The 23,757-nt window shown below is 44.7% G+C and overlaps 1 protein-coding gene across 2 annotated transcripts; it reads left to right on the top strand.

Moving 5' to 3' along the window:
* The first annotated feature begins 1,311 nt into the window (after positions 1-1,311).
* On the top strand, positions 1,312-22,829 carry LOC135386168 (glyoxylate/hydroxypyruvate reductase A-like). Of its 2 annotated transcripts, XM_064615933.1 has the most exons (11): positions 1,312-1,675; positions 1,937-2,083; positions 2,152-2,189; positions 3,650-3,780; positions 4,969-5,051; positions 6,605-6,698; positions 10,612-10,729; positions 15,124-15,191; positions 15,543-15,627; positions 18,530-18,574; positions 22,648-22,829. In XM_064615933.1, exons 1-11 carry the CDS (start codon positions 1,423-1,425, stop codon positions 22,732-22,734), a joined length of 1,149 nt encoding a protein of 382 aa, XP_064472003.1. In that variant the 5' UTR covers positions 1,312-1,422; the 3' UTR covers positions 22,735-22,829. The 2 variants fall into 2 exon arrangements, with proteins under 2 accessions (XP_064472003.1, XP_064472004.1); XM_064615934.1 differs by lacking the exon at positions 2,152-2,189 and having other exon boundaries at positions 3,705-3,780.
* Positions 22,830-23,757: the final 928 nt, after the last annotated feature.

Below are 23,757 nucleotides of genomic sequence, written 5' to 3'. Positions count from 1 at the left end.
GAAGATGGGAAACTTAATTGCCGCGCGGGAGTCGTTGACTGCATGTTTTTCCGTTATACCGTTTTCTTATAACCCACAAATGACATGGTTCGTGAATCACCCTGTATGACACGGGTACGCTAGCGAGTTAATAACGAATGATTTCAAGTGTGACTTACTGTGAAATAATAACATGGTTGTACCCTGGTAATAATAACCCTGGTATTTTTGTTGGAATAATAATGGAACACCCTGCGTGTCCCTCTCATGACCTTTAGGAGATCAAATACATTCTCAGTTTGCTCTCCCGTTACTACATTGTCGAAAATGCCGTTCAGAACCTCTTTACAGTCCCACTGTAAGGCCCCCCCTCTGTTCAGACTCCAGGCAGTTTTCTTTTTGCAGCGGGGATACATTTGGTTGATATACATGTACAGGTACACTACACAAACAAGGAGAAATATATCAGATGCAAGTTGTTTATTACCAAGAGCAATAAAGCATTGTTTTGAGGCACCGTAATAGGTACACGGTAAAATACTGGTTGATGAAACATAAAATGCTGAAGAATTACTGCTATACCGAGGATTTCGCACCCTTCTCTCCAGCTGCCACTTCCCGTATTGCTAAAATCTCCCACTGCGAAAATATTATCACTCCTTATCTTTTCATTACTGCTGGTGTGAAACAGGCCCCGCACACACCTGGCACCGGCCCTGATGATAGAGAGCGTTAAGTTTGGGTGCCTGGCCGCCCCAGAAAATTTAAGGGGGGGGGAGGCAAGTCCAAGTCCCCACGCAGTCTGCGCCTCTACCCACTTTACTTATACAATATACCAATCTTTATATCTTTACCCATCACCGGGGGCACTCAAGTGGACGATGATGATGATGTCGATTCGGTTGTTTTTTGCGCATTGACAACTAGACGGTCCACTGAAATGGAGCGAAACCTCGTTGATCCAGAGCACGGAGACCCCAGGCCCCAGGCCACGTCCGTGTCTGTAGCCCCGTCTCTTTTCGCGTTCTTAACATGTTGAACGCAGACACAGCTACCACAAGAAAACGAACCACACACGCGCAGCTTCGTAGCTTCGTCTCCAGCTGCCGACCGGCGGAGGAAGGAAGAGCAGGTGGTGGGTGGAGCCACAGCGCTGCCCAAGGAGGCGCATGCGTAGAAGCGCGGAGCCAAGTCTCTCTCGAGATGCAGGTCCAGGCCAGTGATCCGGAGGATGGCAGATGCCCAAAGACCAGTGGCTCCACCTTATGACTTTATGAGATTTCAATTTTACGGCTTCGATAACAAGCCAGCGCGAGAAGCCATGGCAAGAGTAGAGTAGTCGACATCAGCCGCATAGGTAGCCGCAGCAGATAGCAGTTGTTTGAGAACGTCTGCATGAGCTCGTGCATCACCTGATCAAAGAATCCAGCACGTTCTGTTTTCATGTTCAAGATCGGTTTATTTCGCCTTCACCTGCACGGCTTGTCACGTGCGAGACCAGATCAATATTTTACATCATTCTGCATTTCACACAAGCTTCGCTCTGTTGCTGCTCAGCGACTATTTGTGTCCACTGAAATATCGTCGAGAATGACCGCCCCGGAAATATTCGTACTATCTCGAATTCCGTACCTCGCCGAAGATCTCAGAAAGGAACTACACGGCCGGGCAAATGTCGTCGAGATCGTTGCGAAGTGTAAGTATACTTCACCACATTCTGGTGTTCAACAGAGAGCACGGTTTTCTGTGGTCAGTTTCCGTTTAATAGTTTACCAATATTTATGTATATTTATTCGACATTTAAGCTCTCTATGTAGCACGGATATAAAACTCCACACTATAGTTGACAGAAGTGTCAAGACATATATGTCAACCGTTGATACTTGCTCAATCTTATTTGTATGAGATTTATATGCCCGTCATGTACACTTGCCCAGTCGTGCTTTTCTCATTCTAGTCACAGTTCACGACGAGGAACCACAGCTGAAGCATCAAGTGACTGAACGACTTGCCACTACTCAAATTCTTGTAACAGATGTCCATATCTTGAAGGACGTGTTGTATAAGCTACCCAGCATGAAGTGGATACAGCTGACATCAGCAGGTATTTTCTTTGTGACTATGGTATGCATGCTACTTTTCGGTATCAAACGCTATCTCGTATCACTGCAGGCGTGGACAGCTTGCTTCCTCACATTGACCCTTCACAAGTAAGTAGCAAATATGAACTCTGGAGTACATGCTATGCCATGCCATGCCAGTGCACAGTGATAGGAGCTGATCCAGAGTGATTTTGCAAACACTGGATAGATAGCTCAACGTAGTAAAAACAAGGAAATGTGGCTCCTTAATTTGCGTGTCAGCAGTTGAATAAGATCACATGAGGTACTGTGGCTAATCCATTGATTGCTGTGATTTATGTTCCCTGGCCAAGTAGTGAGAATATGGTGATTTGATTCAAAACCAAATTTGAGCTTCCAAGTGGTGCAACGTTAGGAAGATTCCCTATGAAAAGAGTACTTTGAAAATGCAACACGAAACTACCTTGCCTAAAACTTAGACAGCTGGAACATATGACAATGGTTGGGCACATATGTCTTAATGAAATTCTGTGTAAATTTTGTCACAGGACTACTGAAATGCCAAAATTACATTACAGAAACGATAAGGGAAAGCAGTAAATTATCACTGTCTCTCACTTCTGCGACTCATTAGTTATGCAGGGTAACTTTAAGATACGACTCAGTATCTTGCGTATATGGGAGTACTTATAAAGTATTTACAAAAATAAATACCCAAAAAATGGTATTGAAACATAATTATAAATACATTTCTCAACTCTGTATTTAAATACAAAATATAAATACTATTTTAATTACGATGTATTTAAATACTAGCCATCCCTGAGGCAGCGTCACTGGCTCATTGGTTCGTAACAACACTACATCCGTACGACAACCCGCCAGCGGGAGCGGAGATATCCAAGCAGTTTTGTCGTGCTGCAACATGTCGTAGAGAGCTGCGGCGACAATGAGCTATTTCACCAGAGTCTGTCCCAGGATGCTTTGCGCTGTGACGCATCGCACGACATGTCCCACATGTGTCTGGGCCTCTAGGCACTTGGGCACACTCATACAAAACAAGAGCCCATATCGCAAACATACATGTCTCTATCATACATGCACTGGAGACATGTTTCACTTTTATTAACACCTCGTCAGCTGTGCATACCTAGGCAGTGTTTGAGGAAGCAGTCCCAGAAGGTTATGTGAAATATGATGCTATCCCATTCAGATTGACAAACTTCCTCAGGTGGGATCTCTGTGGAAACCATAGAAACATAATTGCAAAAGCAGTCAAATGCCCATTGGCTGCACAGTAATGCGCGAGTTAAATGCACAAGTGGTGTCTCAGTTGTAAGCTTGTGTACGCTTGGATACTTCTGCATTCACAGATAAATACTCTTTCTGTGACTGTGATGTTAACGGAGACATTGTTCTGCAGAAAATTGACACCTTGGAGACGAAACGGTGGAAAGCATGGTTTAAAAATTAAGACTGCAACCCCCTTCCATGCATTCCTAAGGAAATTGTGCCACCCTAACTTTCGAGTAAAAAGTTGCTTATGAACACTACAAAAATAAAAGTTCACTTTTGTGTCTCTTGTGCAGCCCACTCCAACGTACATGATAACACGTGCCTCCTGCTTTGGAATCCTCATTGCAGAATACGTCATTGCTGGGATAATCAACTTTGAAAGAGGACTCTACAGGTATTTCGAATACCAGCAAAAGAAGGAATGGTGAGTACTAAAACTAGCATATCACTAACAGTAGTGCACCTACTTGCTTAGGCACTCTTTATCCTGTCTTCTTTCACAGTGTGATACCACTTAAAGGGACGGTCACATCTGAAAACCCGATCTATGAAACCGGTACTACTACGTTTCACATCGGTTAGCAATCTACTCTCATTTTTTTTGTCCAAAAAGTGCTTAGATATTAAACAAATTCTAAAGATCAGCATTGTTACCTTGGTTCACTAGGAATAAAATAGAGCTGTGCAAACATTCGAAATTTCGAATACCAATCGAATATCTGACGCTATTCGAATGCTATTCGCAAACCTATTTTCAGTATTCCAAATTTTCGAATATTTTTTCGAATAGTACTGAAGCGATGTATCGCTATCGCCATTCTGCAAGTTCACTTCGCCTCCTGGCATCCAAGAGTTAAGTGAAGCCCACTTCACAGTACGGCCATTCTCTTTGGCTCCGTTCTGCAAGTCTGCTTCACATCATTACGCTCGAGCGTTAGGTGAAGCCCGCTTTACACTTCTTACAGTATTCTGTCACTAATGTCTACAACTTCTGTGCCCTCATGGTCAACACTGTACTCTGGGCACTGCATGTTCCAGTAAATGTACTCCGAACTTTCAGAATTATGTCCAGTAACAGATGGAAATATGTGCAGTTTCTAAGAAAAAGTACAGGAAATTCATGATGTAACCATAGAAATGAGGAGATGCACACAAAGCAGGCTGCATGGATCATGTTGACTAACTTTCAATGGAGTTCATCCCACTAATGCAGTCTACCATACACAACATAGAGGGACCCTTCTCTCACGATATGTTATGCTGCACGAAAAGGCTGACAAGTTTGGAGCAGAACATCATTGAATGAGCACAATACCATAAAATATTTCATCATGAGGTATTCGAAATTATTCGAATTGGGACTTTTCTGATTATTCGAATGCGATTCGGCTTCTGAATAAATTATTCGGATTCGATTTGCAATGGAAAGTTTGCTATTCGCACAGCTCTATAATAAAATGACACTACACTTCTGAAATTGATTTAAACGGATTCGACCGTCCCTTTAATGGGACATGATAGTGCCTAACTGGTAGATGGCTGCCACTTTGCAAAGTACATCAACCAGGGAAACTACTGCAAAACTGTTCATAAATGTCATTTGCTGCTTCAGGAACGATTCAATGTCCACCAGATTCCGAACCCTTCCAGATCTAGCAGTCGGCATTTTAGGCGCTGGAGTCATAGGAAATGAAGGTGTGTATGTTACAACTTTGTGAATGTTATGAGCAAGAGCTTTCCAAGAGCTATAAGCTTTAGTAAGAGCTCTGTGTTAAGGTTGTGATGAAGTGCGCTGAAATTTAAATGGCGTTGAACAAAAGTGTGCAGACGATCGCGGAAGGTGTTGCGATTTTCATCGGCGGCTGTTACGAAACGTTGCCACGACGACACTGTGTTGCCATGACGACATGCCTACACGATGTGCGATATACCGGCGCCACTCTATTTACACAGTAGCTATGATGCCTTTGTCGGTCCGAGAATTGATTGCTGATGATGTTGATGTGGTGAACCGAGACCACGTTCGGTCCGGTCACCACAAATTTTATGCAGGCGCCGTTGAGCGTCGTCTGATGGGTGACGTCGTTTTGGAGCACAAATCCCATTCGCTTGTAGACGTTTCCCGTGAAGGTGATGACGATGACGATGGTGACTAAGGTTTTTTTGGCACACACTCAACTGAGGCTATGGTGTTCTGTGAAGGTGGACATCTTGACTATGTCTGCGTTAAAGACGCAGAGTACTATCAGTATCATACGGCAATGTACTGTAAATGTGTAACGCATGAAGCGTAAGGCTGGGGCGATTCGATCCATGCTATGCGAGCAGCTGTCACTCCCTCTCACTACGCACCCCCTCGCCCAACACCACCTAGATAGATAAACCCTGCTTACTCGTCGCTGTGACGTAACAACTATGAGTCGGCTAATGAGGATCGTGTTTTCAACGGCCGTAGCCAATTGCGAAACGTGCTTTCAGCGGTCGTAGCCATGGAGACGAGCCACCGTCAGCCGCACGTGCAGCCACTGTCGTCTGCAAGTAACGAACGTCCCCGCCTACTAAATGGGAAAACAAAATAAAGTGCAAAACGGTCCCATATTTTTCTCGAGACTGATTTTCCAGAAAGCGTGTCTTACTTTCAGTGTACAGGTATATAAATTTGCGGGTTCTTGAATCGACAGAATGGCGAATCGCTGTAGCAGACGACGTCTGACTATACGTGTCCATGTAGCGAAGGAGGGAGAGGAGGCAATAAGCATGCCTTCCGTATCTAGGTGGTGTTGGTACTTGTCACTCTCTGCTTGCCTCCTCTCTGACTCGGATAGGCGAGGGGGTCTTGTGCCACAGACATGGCGATCTCCTGTCACCTTCCCGTTAACAGCTGTCCCCGTAAAAAGTGACGGCCTGTGCAGTTTGAAGCAACAAAAAAAATGTGTTCCCCTCTCAGCTCCTTTGGTCTTTGAAGTAGTCTGTGTCAGTTTGAACTATGTACTGCAATGTTACCATATCCTATCTTTGACACTTCTATCACTCCTATTACAAAACAACACACATATGACTCCAAAGACCAAAATTGCTCACATTTGGGGGCCCCCTTGCACATAGCTATGTAGAATTAACTGCAGTGTAGCATTAATGGTACAGGGTTAGAGAGTGGGTAACGTGCACCAGAGAGGCCAGGGTTGTAATCTGACAGACGAAAAATTTGCTGTAGTACTAAATTTAAAGTGCATTTTTGTCTTTTACAGTTGCCACTACGTTAAGGCAGTTTGGAAGTAATGTCTATGGCCTCGCCCGAAGACGTCGAAATGTTGCTGAGATGTCGCATTCATCATTTCAGCAGTGAGTTATTTAATTTTAAATTGAGTTTGACTGCATATTGATTGTTTCTTACAAACAGCTCTGGTACTCTAGTACTCTTAGCTACTCTTCTAGTCTACTTAGCTACTCTTAGCTCTCTCTGGTAGCTCTGGTAGTATAGTACAGTGCAGTCCTACTAATTCAAAATCTTTTAATTCTAACTTCCGTGTAATGTGAACTAAGACTTGTGCCCCATCGCCATGTGTATTTGAATGGAAGAAGACACCCAGTATTCAAACGAAGTTGCATGGTTGTGCCTGACTTTTTAGGGTTACATACCCGATTATGCCCAATATTTACCTCCCGATTCAAATCAGAAAAAGCAGGGTTGAACCCGGTATTTCCCCAAAAGCTGCTGGACCAGGGGGATCCGAAGTCATCACAACTATCACAGAACTTTGGAAACTGTGTTGTAAATGCATCGGCTTATACGCATGAAATTACAGTAAGCCTCGATTTTTTAAGGGTGGTATCATAACCCTCCCTGTTGACAACGCAGCCAATAAAAAGGTGTGGACGATGGGCGATACTTTTTTTCTTAATCGGGTAGAGTCGCGGCTGAAGAAATGCCATTACGTAATAATTCGCGACTCTACATTGTGGGACAACTGTGATTGTGAGCGACGCCACAGTGGTTGGTTTGTGGGTTAATCTTCTTCTTTAACATTTGCCGAAAGCTCAGCAAAATGGCACACTGTATATAACGTCCCTCGCGGAAAACTGCGTGTGCCTGCAACTTGTACCCTGCGTACTGACCTGAGTTCTGCAATTCGCCAGAAACACTGCGGTTTGTGAACCAAGGGTGTTTTACTTCAGCATAACAACGCACTCCCTCGCACCGCTGGCAAAATGAATCGCAACCATCCACAATCTCCAAATAGAATGTTCCCAACGTCCTGCTTATTCCTCTGACCTAGAACCTTCAGATATTTTGAGCCCTTAAAGGAGCAGTCTAGAGGCCCACAACTTTGTTTCTGTTTTTGGCCAGTATGGAATGTTAGGTGGCCGAAAACAGTTTTCTCACAATTAGTGGAACCGTAGCGAAAATGGGACGCCTGCAATAGCTCCCCGAACCTCCCGTGCGCGAAACACCCTCCTTCGCCTTCACGATAGACACGTGATGAGCGCCACCACGCGCGTCACTGTGTGATGCAAGTGGTGAGGACGCTCCTCATTGGACCTGGGATCACATGATCGAGGTGAGCGACATCGCGCAGGCCGGAGCGTCTGCTACCACTTTGGAGACGCCGTGCGTTTTCCGGCTACGTGATGTCCGAAACGGAGGGTTTGAAGGCTGTCCACGACACAACCACGACTTTTTGGGACCGCAGACACCACGGGAAGAACGAGTGGTGCAGCCCAAAATTAACTGCGCTTGTAGAGCGAAAACCCCGTGCTCCCCGACCGTGTGCAGCCTGTCCGACCGTTTTCACTGCGCAGTTGGTTCAGTGGCTAACAGGTGGCGCCACAATACCGCCGCAATCGCTTGCTTTCTGCTACTGTCAATTCTGAGATTGCACAGAAGCCACGGATATATATTGCTCTTGTGATCGTAATCTTATTTTCTCAGGCTGCATATATGCTTTTTTTTTTAGAAAATCATATAAAGACTAGAAGTCAACAAGAAACGGCTCGCAATGTTCGTAGCAGACGGTTTTTCCTGCGAACGAATGAGGGGCTCTCTACCACCAACGTCGCACTAGAGTGGGTGTGGTCTGCAGTTGGAGCGCTCCGGCCTGTCACCGCGACAGCGACTTTTCCAAATTACAGTCGAACCCGCATATATCGAACTCCAAGGGGATCGGCAAATAATTCGATATATCGATAATTCGATATATAAAGCGTTCGTATTTTAACAGACATTCGCGTGTGCCATATTAATTACCATTTAATTGGGATAGTATGAAACAGGAGCTTACCGATCTGCATGAACGAGAACAGAAACTGCACAAACAAAGCGGGCAACAAGACAGTTAACAACATTTATTTGGGACGAAAGAACTCCGTGAGTTGGGCTTGTCTCTTGTTGCGAGCCATGAAGTCCATTACACTATTTTTGATCTTCTCGAGGCCTCCTAAATGAGAAAGTCCAGCTCCTTCTATTGCCCCGCAGCAGCGACGAATGGTAGCGAAAGCCGAAGCGATCTCAGTGGCTGTGGGCACGACATCGTCGCTGTTAACACCTCCCAGTGAGCCTTCATCGCCGCTTGAATCGCCGTCGTCACCAGCAACGTCCGCTATGATGTCCGCATCCGTCATCTCTGCCACAACGTGCACATTGTCGTCGGCGCTTACAAAATCATGTGCCGTCAGATCAGTGGGAACGGCTTCTGGGAACTCTGCGACCTTTCGAAGCTCGTCGTCAGGAGCGTACTCGAAGTCGTCATCGTCCAAGGCATCCGCACACGCCTCGTCTGCAACTGCTACGAAGCTTTTTCAATCAGCGTTGGTCCATCTACGGGAAGGTTCCTGGCCTGGATATCAAGGAACCATGCATACAGCGCCTTCTCGATCCTTTCAAACGCCGGCATCCTCAAGCGGCATGCTCCCTTGCGAGATTGTCCTGCTGCTTTCATTCTGATGTCCGCCTTGTTCCGAAGAAGCGTAGTCAGCGTGCTCCGTGGGATGCCGAATGCTTCTGCTACCGAAGACTTCTTTTCTCCATTCTCAACACGTCGGATGATGTCGAGCTTGGTCGCGAAGTCCAGGTTCTTCCTTTTCTTAGCGTCCATAGCTGCCTGATTCGTGCCAACTTTCAAATGGTGTCGACTACCAAAGGAATGCTCCGACGCCAGTCGCCACTGCGCACGTCTCGGCCACGCGCTGCGCACGGCCGGCATGGACGATTCCATTGCAGGTCGCGTGCGTGGGGAAGGTAGCATGACCCCGTGATTTCTCACTTCGGAGCGTGCGAAACAAAGCTCCGCGGGGTCACTAACTTCTCCCGTTGGCAGCCTGCCCTCATTTCCAACTCCTTTTCGTGTGGATGACTTCATCCCTAATCTCCAAGCCGCGCTTTGTCCTTTTCATTCGCGAAAAATGTGCGGAAGTTACGAAGGGCGCGTCATAGGATTTTAGCGGTAGTGTGATATAGCCGATGACAGCGGTGCCGGCTGTTCGATGTAGACGTACAGCACGCCTATACATTTACATGCTATTTTCAAGGGGATGTTTCGGATGTTCGATATAGGCAATAATTTGATATAACCGGGTTCGATATAGTCGGGTTCAACTGTAATTGCACCGTGGTGAAACAACTTTGGACAGAAATATTTTGTGGGAATGTTTTCACATACTGCTTTGCAAGATGACAGCACTTTTTGGCCATGTTAGATACCACTTTAATGCTCCTTTAAAAGAGCACCTTGGTGGCACGAGGTTCCAGGACACGTTGGTGAAGTCTGAAGAGTGTGGTGCATGATTTGTTGCACACACGTTCGAGAGACTATTTTTTATGCTTTAGTACGCCGTTGGCACAGGGGCATTCACATTGGAGTGATTTTGTTGGAAAAATGTTGCATGCAGTTCTGATCAACCTTTAAAGGAGTACAGAGGGACATCAACAAAAAATTTCAGATTAAGACGTCTTATGAAAGTGTGGGTCATTTTACCGATCAGTGCGGAAGGTTTTGATGTGTGCAATTTGTTTCCCAGAAAAAAAAAAGAAAAGAAAACATACAAGGAAAACAGGGCATTGAAAATGACTTCTGTGCCACTTTAATGAATACGGTTAGTACAGATTCATTTGGAGGTTTCATTTGAATAACCTTCATACATGCATGTCCACGTGCCATGGCACCATGATCGAAGTATTGCAGCCTCATTATTGTTCATGCAGCCTCGTGTATCAGGTTCATATTTCTCTCAACCAGTTGCTAAAAATTTATTGTTTCAGCATATTCGACTCACTTCATGACCTTCTAAAGGAGTGTGATTACATCATCAACGTTCTTCCAAGTACCCCAGAAACTACTGGAATGCTGAATGGAGACGTTTTAGAGCAATGTGTAAAGGTAAGACACGTGTAAAGCACGATACCAACATGACACAACAAAGCCAAAGTGGTAAATGGCAGGCAGCAAATTTTACATGGTTTATGGCACCCACAATAGCAGTAACAGTCGCTGAAACGGAGTGCGGGTGCCCTTTAAAGCGTGCTACGTCCCTTGTTGTAAGTCTTTTAAAAGTGACAACCAACGGATTTAATCAGACTTTGCTGAGAATTGACCGCCACAAATGGGATATAAAACCTTGAAGCACAGATCATCACCCCTTTAAACTGCACTATAACATAGTGTGTGCCACCGGTACCAAACTGGTAATAGGTGGATGCAACATAGGCCCTCGCTCAAAACCCATCATCAGAATTCGACTTCAGAACCCACCACCAGCCTCACACCTGATCATAGGAATTCAACTTCAAAAACATGATGGGAACTGAACTTGAATGAGGGGCTGTGATTTGATGGCCTGTGAAGCTGAAGTTGAATGATGGTTTATGATGGTGATGTGATGTGATGGATTGATCGGAAATCCGATCATGATGCAATGTCGAATGAATTCTTAGGAAAATGCCGACCTATGGTTCCAGTCAGCTTGCCCATTGGAATATGTGTAAACAAGACTACGATACCACAATCATCTTGAAGCACTTTCCTACTCAGTTGCAGTGACAGGAAATTTTTTTCAATAGTAGATTTTAACCGTCTCATTTTTCAATAAAACGCAAAGGGAGGATCCCAATTTACAACAATGTAAGCTTGTTTAAATCAGAGCATGTTGTGTTTACCTGCACACAACAGAAGGAGCTAGTCATGTGCATTGTAGAGCATGCAACTTCAAGGGTGGTCACAAGAAGTTGTGCAAGTTGATCCCTTTCCATAGTTGTTGATGCGCCATAAAAACTCAAATCGTCATCATCATTGATCCCTTTCCACTCCGCACTTTCGTAGCTGAAGTTTTACAGCGATCTCAGTCATTGACCATATTTTCCGAGTCGCTATATCTTCGTTCAACAGGAAGTGTTTGAAGGTTAAAGGCAAATGCCTCGAAATTAAGGTGTGCATTCTTCACGGTTTTTGTACTGGTGTTTTTGTGCAAGACTTTGTTAGGAAGGGCAGTCTCTTCCCCAACGTGGGTCGGCAGACAGCTGCTTGTGGACAAGGTGTGGGCTGACAGAGTCTCGAGAGTGTGTGTGTTGATGACGAATGTGACTACGACAGATTCGAAACAGTGCACAGTTAAAGCAACCATCGTTCTCACAAGGCTTGGTGACTCACTCACATGATCTCGACAGGGGCATTGTGGTCTTCGGGTTGTCTTAGCATTGCACAAGCTCTGCAGGAGCATGGAAGGCACCTCAAACACACATTTCTTTACCCCTTCGTATGAACATGCTATCTTCAGGAACTGTCATGCAAAATACATGTATTTCCTTTGGGGAGCTCATAGTTCCTAAATCTGTCTACCAGAATGCACATGCTCCGTGCACTTTTATTCCACGGTTCCCACTGGTCCTTGAAAACCGTGAATACCCTTGAATTTCAAGGTCTAGAAAACCCTGGAATTTTCCCACAGGCCCTTGAAAACCTTTGATTTTGCATCTTTTTCTTGTTCTCGTGGAGTTGCAAGTGCAGATTCTGCTTTTCCACGGTCTGAACTATAGCTTCAAAACCACAGGTGTCAGCACTCATTGCAATATGAATCACTCGCAGAAACCAGAAGTGCATGAAATGAATGGAGCCGTACGTTGTATTCATTAGCATTCCTTTCTATCCTATGATCTTTAAGGTTCAGTAGTCATCAATCGCGTGTGTGGTGGAGTGATCACTATTGTCTCCATGTATTTGCTCGTGTGGTGTCTGTAGCTTATAAACATTTTAGTGAAATGTTCAAGCCCTGGTCATAAACTGTGTTTTACATCCCATGCAAAACTGTTGCTGAGCCCTTGAAAGACCCTCGAATATTTGTTTCAAAATTCAGTGGGAACCATGTTATTTGTTGACAAAAATGTGTCCGCTGCAATGTGGGAGCAACACGCCTGCAACCTACCTCAGGCTTTTTGCCTGTTGCAGCTTGCGGGCAAACTCGCCTGCAATCTGCCCAGTTGGCATCAAAAAAAGACCTCAAGCAAAAAAGTAGTTTGCCTCACAATCGGTTGCACGCATACCTGCCAACTCTCCCGGATTATCCGGGAGACTCCCGAATTTCTTTCAGTTTCCCCGATTGTACGGACGTGCCCTCCAATCTCCCGGAAAATTGGGGCCTTGGTCTTTTCTTCTCTCATTCTCCTTTAAAAGCTGTCCAAACGTATTCCTGAAGAATTAGACAGCCCGTAACACGTGTTTCGCGACATGACCATCGTTGACTGGAGGTCGCGGCAGATTGCGTGCTCCGTTGTGTCAGTGTTTCTCGAGAAGACGCGCTATCGTCCTATCGTTAGTCCAGTCTCGTAGAGTAGTTTCATCTCCTCCTATCGCGCTCGCCAAACAGAAGAAAGACCTGCACGTGTTCCTCATACGTGCCAAGTGCCTTTTTAACTGGTTTTCTGGCTGAGCAGAAGCATCCGCGGAGCGTAAGCGGCCACGTGTGACCGCTGTTCCCGAAGATGTTCCCAAATTGTGACTAAGCGAAGTGCTACAGGTGCGGGCTGACATCATCGGTTAAATGGCTGTGGCCGTGCCAATTGCAATGTCGGAGAGCGTGAGACTTTGTCCGACTACGAGCCGACGATAGCGCAGTCTCAGCTCCACCCGATAGTGGCTACATACGACGTAAAGGAATCGCAATACAGTCGACGGCAATGCTATTCGGAGTGTACAAAATTATTGCGCAGCGCGTGTGTTCTGTTCTCGACTTGTGTGTTCTGTTCCAATTCGGAATCGATTACAAAATTCTATATTCACACTCCTAATCGAAGGTATGTCTCTTTTTTTAAAGCGAATGTGTTTAAATACAATTCCAAAGCTGCATGCGTAAGCTGGAAAACGATATGTAACAAAGTGAGTGCTGCTGCACATATAATCATACAAAGATCCACTTTGATTTGCTTCAATTCTGAAATTATTAGTTGCACAGGCCTATTTATTGACATGGACAGGTCTGCTATTCAGCAGATGTATTTTCCATAAAACATCATGCACCATGTAAGCATCATGTAATTTCCATAAAATCGAGGATCGCAGAGCAAGAAATCGTCCAGATTGTTTCAAGTGGTTGAGTCATTGTTTCAGACTGTTATGTACTAGAACATTTTATTTATTTATTTTCTAGTGCCCACCAATGGAGAAATGAATCCTTTGGATTTATAATTCAGATTTAAGACATTAATATTGTAAATTTCTTGGAGTTGTCACATGGTCATATGAGTCTTGTATTAGGCATATTTCTGTAACCGCCTTAGTTGTCAAATACCTAGCGCTCAGCTAGACTCAAGTGGTATATTACATACACATAGTCTCTCTCTCGTACGGTGGTTTCACACATAAAAATTTTCCTATTGACATATGTACTCAGATTGTACAGTACTGCCTGACACCAGCTATGCGAGATAGGTAGTGCCCAGAGTACAATACAGTCGCCATCCGATTTTTCGGACTCGGCGGGGATCGCGCAAGAGTCCGAATAATCGAGCAGTCCGAAAAAACGAATTTTGCTTCAAAATAAACTTTACTAAGCCCTACTAGGCGGGAAAAATTTGTCGATGCTTTCCTAACGCGCTTCCAGCTCTGCCTGATAACATCAGCTTCTATTTCCCGAAGCGACATTTCGTCACTGTAAGTACACTGACAGAGGCACCCCCGTCATCAAGTCCGCAAGTCGGCTTCACCTAACGCATGCGTGCTTTAGGTGAAGCTCGCTTTACAGCGCTGTCGCGCTATCGCGCGACTCGCGGGCGGACAGCACGTGCTGGGCCGTTGGCCAAAAACGAAGACGCAAAACCGCTACGACAGACCTCTTCTACTCAGAGGAATGGAAAATCAACAATCATCACTGCCCATTTTTTTTTTCTTCAATATTCTAGTTAGTTGATTTCTTTTGATACGAATTTCAGATGATACCAATGTTTTCCGTCACCCCATGAGAGAAATTCGCGGGTTGGGCAAACAGAGTCCGAAATATCGAGCGACGGAGCTGCACGACGTCCCAAATTTTGGACGTTCTTATGCATCATCTCTATGTGACCCGCGGCCGTTCCGCGAACGAGTCCGAATAATCGAGCATGTCCGAAAAATCGGGGTCCGAAAAATTGGTTGGCGACTGTATACTAGTAATAGTCATAACAATACACTGGGCAAGTAAACAATCACTGAACCACACAAGTCTAGGGATGCCATGTTAGTCTTTACTGATGTTGGAAGCAAAATTAAAATCAGTTAAATAAATAAATGACAACTTCTTCTTGCAGAAGCCAGTGTTCATAAATATAGGGAGAGGCACCATTATCAATGAAGAAAGCCTCATCAATGCTTTGAGGTAAGTAAATTCCTACACAGGTAGCAAGCTTTTTCTGATCTTTCTGAACTTCGATTATCCAGTGAAACAAGCGAGTACGCATCCATTATAAGCCTTCATGTGCACCGTCTCATTGCTTTTGCAATGTTTTTATCAGCTGTAATGAATTTGTATAAACATGTATTTTTGACACAGGTACTAAATCTGAAATGCAGGTTTGGGGAAAGCCACTCACCTGAGGCTTTGCCATCACACCGTTTTACATGCAGTTTTAATATTGTGCTTGGTTCATACTTCTATGAAAGATGACACCAAAAGCATTTGGTATATCATGCAAGAAACACGTTGGTGCATATTTGTTTTTAATTTCAGAAATAAATGGATCTCTGGGGCGATACTTGATGTGCATACGGTTGAGCCTCTTCCTCGGGAAAGCCTGTTATGGACCGCACCTAACGTAAGTGAATGGGAATGCTAATGTAAGCCACTGGTGTAAACCACTACCGAAACTAAGTAATTGAATACTGTTACCCAATACTCCACTCAAAAGCAGCACAGTACATAATTAATTACCATAACCAGAAATACTAAAATGTAACGTGACACTGCTACCGCTACCAAAGAAAAGTAACGCAAATACTTTCCCATCGTTTTCCTGCTACCTGTCCTCGTGGGCCAGTGTATCTACTACGGTGTTTGCTATTTAAATTTCTTCGGTTAGCCAACATGCAGACACAATACTCTGTGTGGTTTGCCGCCTTCGCGTTGTGTGCACTTACATTGTTTTGTACAGTGCAACAATTTTTTGAGACAATTGTTCTGTAATAACAGTCCTGTGCTTGAAGTGCCCAAAGTTCTCAACCTCAAAAGATTTTACCTGTACACCAGATTGGTTCTCCCTGTATGAGACTGTTATACAGGGTGGTCCACCACCCATGATAGAAATTCAGAGTAAAAATAATGTAGGCAACGGAGAGACGTGCGGTCGAGGGATTTTTTTTTCTGCCAGGAACATTTGCCATTTATTGGTACCATTTTTATTTCATTCCAATTGTGGAAATTTAATTTCTTGAATTGAACTGCGAAATTTTCCAAGTCATCCTAACGATTTCTTTGCAGAAATAGGTTCCTTGTGGTCATTTTATTCAGTATAGCACCTGTAACGCTGACATAAATGACAATTGCCAAAATAAATTGCCCGAAAATCAGTGTAAATTAGTCCTTGGCTCCGCCTCTTTTCTGTCTGCTTTAGTTTGAGCACCAAAGTACGACGAAAGGAGGTTACATTGACAAGCGATACGAGGTGGGGGAGAGGGTTAGAATCCCAACCCGGAAATGCTGACCGTCTGTCAAGAGTTTCATGAGACCCTGATTCAGATTTCCACGCTGTAATGGCAGACGACGACCTCTTTGTCGGAGCTATTGACTCGAAATGGGAAGCATATCCTCGGGGCTGAGGAAGAAGCACGAGACGCTGCTACATAAAAACACAACCAGATGGGATGAGGCTCAATTGTCTATAGTAGCCAACCAATTTTCCAGGCTTGACGGTGACCGGAAAAAAGTATGAATAATACAGCAGTCTGAAAAATCCGATGATCACTTTGTTTCACCTCAACTGCACAAAAGACATCTGTAACTGTGCGCTGCTGCATGTGGCATGTGTGTGTGATCAGTGATTTATCCAGACTCCCCCGTATACTGTCCTAACTCCCAAATGTTTGGTGGCACCCCTGGCTTTTTTACCTGTGCACCCCTTAAATGGGATGCACTTGCTATTTCAGCTTTTAAACACATGTCAGTAATGATATGTTGAGCTGAATCATGTAATGTGTAGTGGCCATGAACGGACGGTGACATTGACATCTGGCATTTGTAACTTAACAAGAGGAACTTTTGTGCAGAGTCTGACTTGTTGTTACGACGACATCACCCATTCACTTGATCACAAGCGCGATATCGACAGGAACTCAGTTAGGATTCCACTGTGAGGGACAGAGCTTTTGCTGCTCAAGAACAAGTTTGGGTGATAGATAAGCCTATCAAGAACCACTGCCTTAAGGGTGCCATTTTGTGTTGTTTGGGAGTTGTCACATGTTAAGTGGTGACAGAGGACCTGAAGCAACAGAACGCGCATGCTGACAGTCTAAAGAGACGACTACCAGATCTTCTGATAGGAACTCCTGTACAGATCTCAGCTTGTATCGTGTGTTACGTTGTGGCATGAAACCGAGACTACAGCATGAGTGTTTTTTGTACTTCACACACTCTTGAACTCTGTTAAGGGGACAGTTTTTACCACGCCGTTTTTTTTCTTTTCTGCTTTAAAAAAGCCTAGAAGTAATTTTTAACACCCTGTTTTCTTTCTATAAAACTGTTAAGTAGGCCAGTAAAATAGCAACATGTGAAGTAATTCACCCCACAATCCTAATGATCGTAGAAACTGAATTTAAACTACGTCGCAAAAAGCAACCGTACGCAGTTGGAGAGCAGTACCAGCCTGTGACCTTGCGCTGACGCTACACTGTCCACGCTTGCTGATTGGTTCAGAGTATAGTCTGCTTGTCAGCTGTTGAGGGCTCTGAAGAAGCATTGCCCACAGGGAAACTCCTACGAGACAATGAAATCCTTCATGCCCACGGTGACCCTTTCAATTCCTAATTCCCCAAGGGAACACGCTTACCGGCCACAAAATAAAGTCCCCATGCACAAAAAGAAAGACAGGCGCTACCGTGCAGACGTTATGACGTCATAAGTCGTCCCTCTCCTCCTCGTTACACCCCAGGGGACGAGTCGAGAGTGAATGAATGAGGCTGTGTTTGTGTCTGTTTTTTTCTGGGAAAAAACATTTTTCTGCGAAAAAAAAACTGCATCCATCAAAACCCTTTGTGCTGTTTGGCAAATTGACACATATACTTTCATCAGATGTCTTACATTGAAAATATTTGGATGACCCTCCGTACTCCTTCAAATGCAAAACATAGCAAGCCGTTCCAACTTCGACATCGACCGCGGCACTGCGGCCAAGTTCACTTTAGGTGAAGATCGCTGGGACAGCAGTCCCCTCCCGCGTAACCTTCAGTACGTGTAACAGCTGCATTGAATTTGACTTCCCAATTGACTTCCCGATTGACTTCCCAATGCAAAAAATATCTGGATATGAAACACACACATGTGGTACCCTTATATTCTGTGAATGTGAAGCAAGATACGATGCCTCAGTGTGGCACCAGAACTGGTTACAGACTGCATCAACTGCAGCAGCTGTTGTGCTAGATGATGCCCTTTGAAATGTGCTTCCTTGCAGGTCAACGAAATTGTATCAGGTGTTAAACTTTAATGAAACATTTTATTTTCAGGTCATCATAACTCCCCACATTTCTGGTCCATCAAGATCACATGAGGTAACGTTGTTCCATGATAATATGTTATATACAGGGTGTTCAAAATTAAGCTTTCACGAGCGCTACGCAAACACAGCGATGACAGGAAACAGGATAACTTTACGCTACTTGTGTACGAAACGGTGTGTACGGTGCTGCTAATTATGTAGCACCTGTTTCTTACTCAAGGAACAGAAGAAGTAGCACCAGTTTTCTTTTGTTCGCGTATCTATGAAGTGCTAGTGAAAGCTTAATTTTTAACACCCTGTATGATGTAATATTCGAATGGCGAATTCTATTAACTTGAATTAAACTGCTTTGGATCAGTAAAAAGCTCACCGTATTTATGCGCATACTTTGCACATTTTTTTTTCCCCAAAAAACAGTGGCCAAAGTTAAGGGTGCACAAATTGCGCGGGACATTTTGAGAGCAATTTTTTGAAGGCTCGACACGCACACATAGAATGCAAAAAAAGAAACAACAGTACCTTTATCTAGTTTACATTACTCACTGTCACTGCTACTATATGTTAGTTCCAATTTTCTGATTGAAAACCGTTGTTCAAGTCGGCACTGTCCCACACAAGGTCATCTTCCGTACCGCCTAGTTGACTGGTTATTCCAATCTTTTAAACCTTACGAAAACTATATCGGGAGATACCATCTCCTACGCCACACAAATCCGCTCGCACACAGACCTTGGCAAAACTCACTCATGAGCGCACTCACTCATGCTCACTTGCGCTCAATTCGGCTAATGAACTGAGCGTGAGTGAGTAATCCAAGAGCTGAGTAGGCGGTGAGTGAGTCTGAGTGAGCGAGCCGAGAGCTGAGTGGACCATGAGTGAACCCGAGTGAGCGTGCCGTGAATTGAACGGGCGGTGAGTGAACGTGAGTGAGCGGGCCGAGAGCTGAGCGAGCTGTGAGTGAGCGGGAAGAGAAGTGAATGGGTAGTGACTGAGCTTGGGTGAGCGAGCCCAGAGCTGAGCGGGCAGTGAGTGAGTGAGCGTGAGCTAGCGATTCGAGATTTGAGCCGCCAGTGACTGAGCATGAGTGCGCGAGTCTGGAGCTGAGTGGCCAGTGGGGCTATGAACTGAGTAGTGACCGGCTCATTTGGATATGCTCACTAATTAAATAAACATAATTACTTTAAAATTTTACTTCGCACGCCTACGGAACCTCTGTTTTACGTACCGGGACCTTCAGCGAAAAACATTGCAAGAAAAAGAACGCGTCGACACTTAGTGATTTTTCCGAGTAATTAATTGGTTTCGGTTTACATATTTCTTTTGCGGAGCAGTGCACCAATGCGCTCTTTGGATCAGCAAGTCGGCTGTCAATTTCGTGTTCATCCGCTCGGTTGACACACGGGGGTGACGGAAGATAAGTAACAGCCGTAAGACCGCAAGACCCTCAGCAGGCGGTGAGTGGGCGTTAATGCGCGAGCCGAGAGCTGGGGGGACGGTCAGTGAGCGTGAGTGAGCGAGCTGAAAACTGAGCGTGTGGTGAATGAACTTGAGTGAGCGAAAGTCAAAACTGCTGAGGTCTGCTCGCACACGAGTCTGAGCGATCTTTGCTTAATACGTCCCTGACATCCACTCCACATACAGTTTGTGCAAGCCGTCCTTGAACGGCTTATTCACGGCGACGTCAAGTGGCTGAAGGGTAGATGTCAGACCGCATGGGATCACAGCCAAATCAGTTTTCATTTCTGCAAGAGTCTTCTTCACTCTGTGTACAAGGTGGCCCCTAAAACTGTCCATAACAAGCAGTCACGGCAACTTTACCATGGCGCCGACTCTAGCGTCCCGCACAGTACAAATCCAGTCCTGCACAAGGCATTCATCCATCCATCCTCCTCCTCCTCCTCTTCGTACCCGTACATGGATCTTCTTTAGTAATTGTTGTTTTGGCATAGGTTATCTTTTGAAGAAAACAAATGGGAGCAGCTTTCTTCCATGGGCAGTTACTGCCAGTATCACTGTGCACCGTTCCTTCTCATTCCCCATTGTTCGTCTGGTTACACTGGATCCACCTTTCTCATTTACAGTTGTGTTCAGCGGCATAGCGAAGTTAAACGGAGCTTGATTCACCAATTTGCGACAGTACGTACATACAGTACGTACAGTACAGTACAGTACGTTTCCCTCTGGTTGTATATAATTCTTGTATGTGAAGTAAAATTTTCAGCTGTGTTTGAGACTTCGTGTTTGTGTCTGTCCTTTCGTGTTCCCTAGTCTCGGGGTTTTACATTATGCATCATCTTCACCAGCTCGCTTGCTTCCTAGCCGTTTTTTCATTGTAGTACAATAACCATTTGACTTGTGCTTCTCAATCAAATGGCAATGAAACGCACCTACTTTGTACTCGTTATCCGAAGGAAGTCTTGGACAAATTGTGGTTAGTCTTCGAAGTGAGAGGTCTTTTCATTTAATAAAACTCGTTATCTAGCCTATACTACTTGCCTTGAAGCACATGATTGGTATGCCTTTGACATTGGTGATTCGACCTGCAACATTTCGACAGACATTGCACACTTCATGTTCCTGATTTGCTGGGTATACTTCAACAGGCCCTCCTCTACGGCTGGTTAGTTGCCCTTTGGTCCTCGGAATGCCTTCCTGCCTGGGTTGGTCGTTAACCAGCCGGTCTTTTTCGTTTCGCTAATAGTGCTCGTGGCTTTCGTTGGCAAGAAAAACTGCGCCGCAGCTCTATTTACCTCGTCTTCTGCGAGCTGTATCACACACAACTTAAAATTTGCTGCATAGTTGTTGTAGCCCTTGCTTGTAAGAGGTTGTAAGCACACATGCACACACAAACCAAATGCCGAAAGGAAAACCTGGCAAAGCTCAGCATGACACGAAGGGCTGCAGGGGCACTGTACGCGTAGGGTAGGCCATTAAAATCACTTTTTGTGTGCCCACTACCAGTTCAGAATGCTGGACCAAGTCATAGCAGATGCGCAGGGTGTGCAGATTACGCAATTTAAATTTACACCCCCTTGAAATGTGTAACTGAGCCAGACAAATGGGGGTCGGACTACTTCCCTATAGTACTCACCCGGCTTGCCGAGGCTGCCGCTTCAAGAAAACAGAGCATTTTGAACTGGAATAAATTCAGACATTAGGGGTGCACAAATTATGCTGTGGTGCAAATTATGGGCATAAACACGATATTACTTGCCAAAGAATGAAAAAGCCATTCCAGATCAACAAGTGCAATTCGCCAGTGCAGCTCATGACGTAACACTTGCGGTACACTGTCGCATTTTGATTGTACGGATCGAAATTGAAATAGACAACAAAAATGCCCGATTCCGGCTTTACGAACCTGCAGGCTTAAAATGATAGTCGCATCTGTTCCAGTGAATTTCAAAACTATGGTGTCATTCTATTCCTCATTGACCATAGTATAGGAAGTCCCACGCAAAATAGTGGCACACTTTGATTGCTATTTGATGGAATGCATGACAAAAGTAGACACAGGATGTTGAGAGTATGCTGGAATTCCCTTTCTAGAAAAAGGCAAAAACGTCATCCCCTACACCACCAATCAGAGCACGGCCTTGAGAAAAGGGACGCCACTGTGGTGGGGCGTCTGTACGCCTGGTGGGGCGCCTTTCCCCTCTGAGAGAGGCCCTCACTTCTGTTAGGGAGTGATGTCACGCTGATCTCGGTATCGCTGGAACCTCTGTAGCCCCAGAAGCAGCGTTGATCTTTAATATTTGTTTATTTAATATCTAAGCACTTTTTGGATGAGCCAAGTAGTCAAATTAACCAGGTAGGCAAATTAGCCAAGTAGTCAAATTAGCCAAGTAGCCAAATTAACCAAGTAGTCAAATTAGCCAAGTAGCTAAATTAGCCAAGTAGCCAAATTAGCCAAGTAGTCAAGTTAGCCAAGTAGCCAAATTAGCCAAGTAGATTGTCGCTAGTGCCGAAATTAGTGGTATCTGTTTCATACATGGGTTTCTGGATGCGACAGGCCCTTTAACGAAAAATGTAGGCGTGGATATTGGCATTAGTCTGATGCAGACACCAACACTGTTACTTGCATTGGGTATTTAATGTATATTTTTGTGACTTCTTTCTTCCCAGATTGTGAAGAGCTTCATGATCAACTTTGAACATTTCATGAAGAATGAAGAGCTCGAGCATGTCTTCAGTTTCAAGACTGGGTACTAGACACGAGGGTATTTTTGTGTTAATTTGCATTCTGAAATATCAGGGGGATAAGTTTCATACCAGTGAACAGATTGTAAAATTCTTAATATGTACCATGAAGTGCTTCTAGTCTATGATTTTCCTGGGTAGTGGAGATGTTTTCTCTCCAGAAAGCTATGTCATAGGGTATGCAGTGTTCATTCAAAAGGCTGACCAACATTGCCACTACAGTTCACCAAGCAGTCAGTGCAGCAGTCATACCAAATGTGACGTATCAAACCAAGGTTCATGTTGCATGACACAGTGTGCTACATTAATTTTGGAAATGTTCATGCTGAATTTACAAGCGTTTATGTTAAATATTGTTACACGTTCAAATAAACCATTATATAAAATTTACAATGATTTGCAAGTGACTTGACAATGACAAAATATTCTTTGGGCTTACAAGGCTTGGACAGTGAGTAGGGGCGTCGGAAGGTGGGGGCAGAGGGGGGCGATCACCCCCCCCCCCCCCCCCTCGAGTTTTTGCTCCAGGAGTGCTGCCCCGCCTGAACTTTCGCTTTGAGGGACTCGCCACGCCGTTTTTCCTCTGTAGGTGTCTTCCGAGACAGGCTTGCTTTCAGCTCTGGCACCGCACAGAGTGAAAACGAACACCCGTTTAAAAAGCAGAAGACTAAATTCCCCTGAATAGGTACTATCCACCTGATTATGCTATGTGATACTGTATGTGCAGACCTGCTGTGCAAAGAGTAGCGACACACCATTCAGCAGCCTTGCTCATACGATGCAGGAAAATGCAGATTTCGCTCCAGCAAAGCACGTCGACTTGTTTTTGATCAACGCAGAGAAACTCTTAATCATGCAGCGAGGAGCCTTTAAAGTAGCACAGAAGTCATTTTTTAACACCCTGTTTTCTTCCTATAAAATTGTTAAGTAGGCCAGTAAGATACACCATGCGAAGTAATTCACACCACAGAGTTATCGCAGAAATTGAATTTAAAGCACGCCGAAAAAAGCGACCGTGCGCAACAGCGGTGGAGA

Source organism: Ornithodoros turicata, chromosome 2 (genome assembly GCF_037126465.1).
Source record: "Ornithodoros turicata isolate Travis chromosome 2, ASM3712646v1, whole genome shotgun sequence".
Lineage (NCBI taxonomy): Eukaryota > Metazoa > Arthropoda > Arachnida > Ixodida > Argasidae > Ornithodoros > Ornithodoros turicata.
Note: the sequence above shows the minus strand (reverse complement) of the source record. Positions and strands in the feature narration are given on the sequence as shown.

Bases quoted from the DNA above. Each gene is read 5' to 3' on its own strand.
- LOC135386168 (XM_064615933.1), top strand. From the start codon at position 1,423: ATGTTCAAGATCGGTTTATTTCGCCTTCACCTGCACGGCTTGTCACGT. The intron at 3,781-4,968 runs GTGAGTACTAAA...TTGCTGCTTCAG, and splicing joins TACCAGCAAAAGAAGGAATG to GAACGATTCAATGTCCACCA. The intron at 5,052-6,604 runs GTGTGTATGTTA...TGTCTTTTACAG, and splicing joins TGGAGTCATAGGAAATGAAG to TTGCCACTACGTTAAGGCAG.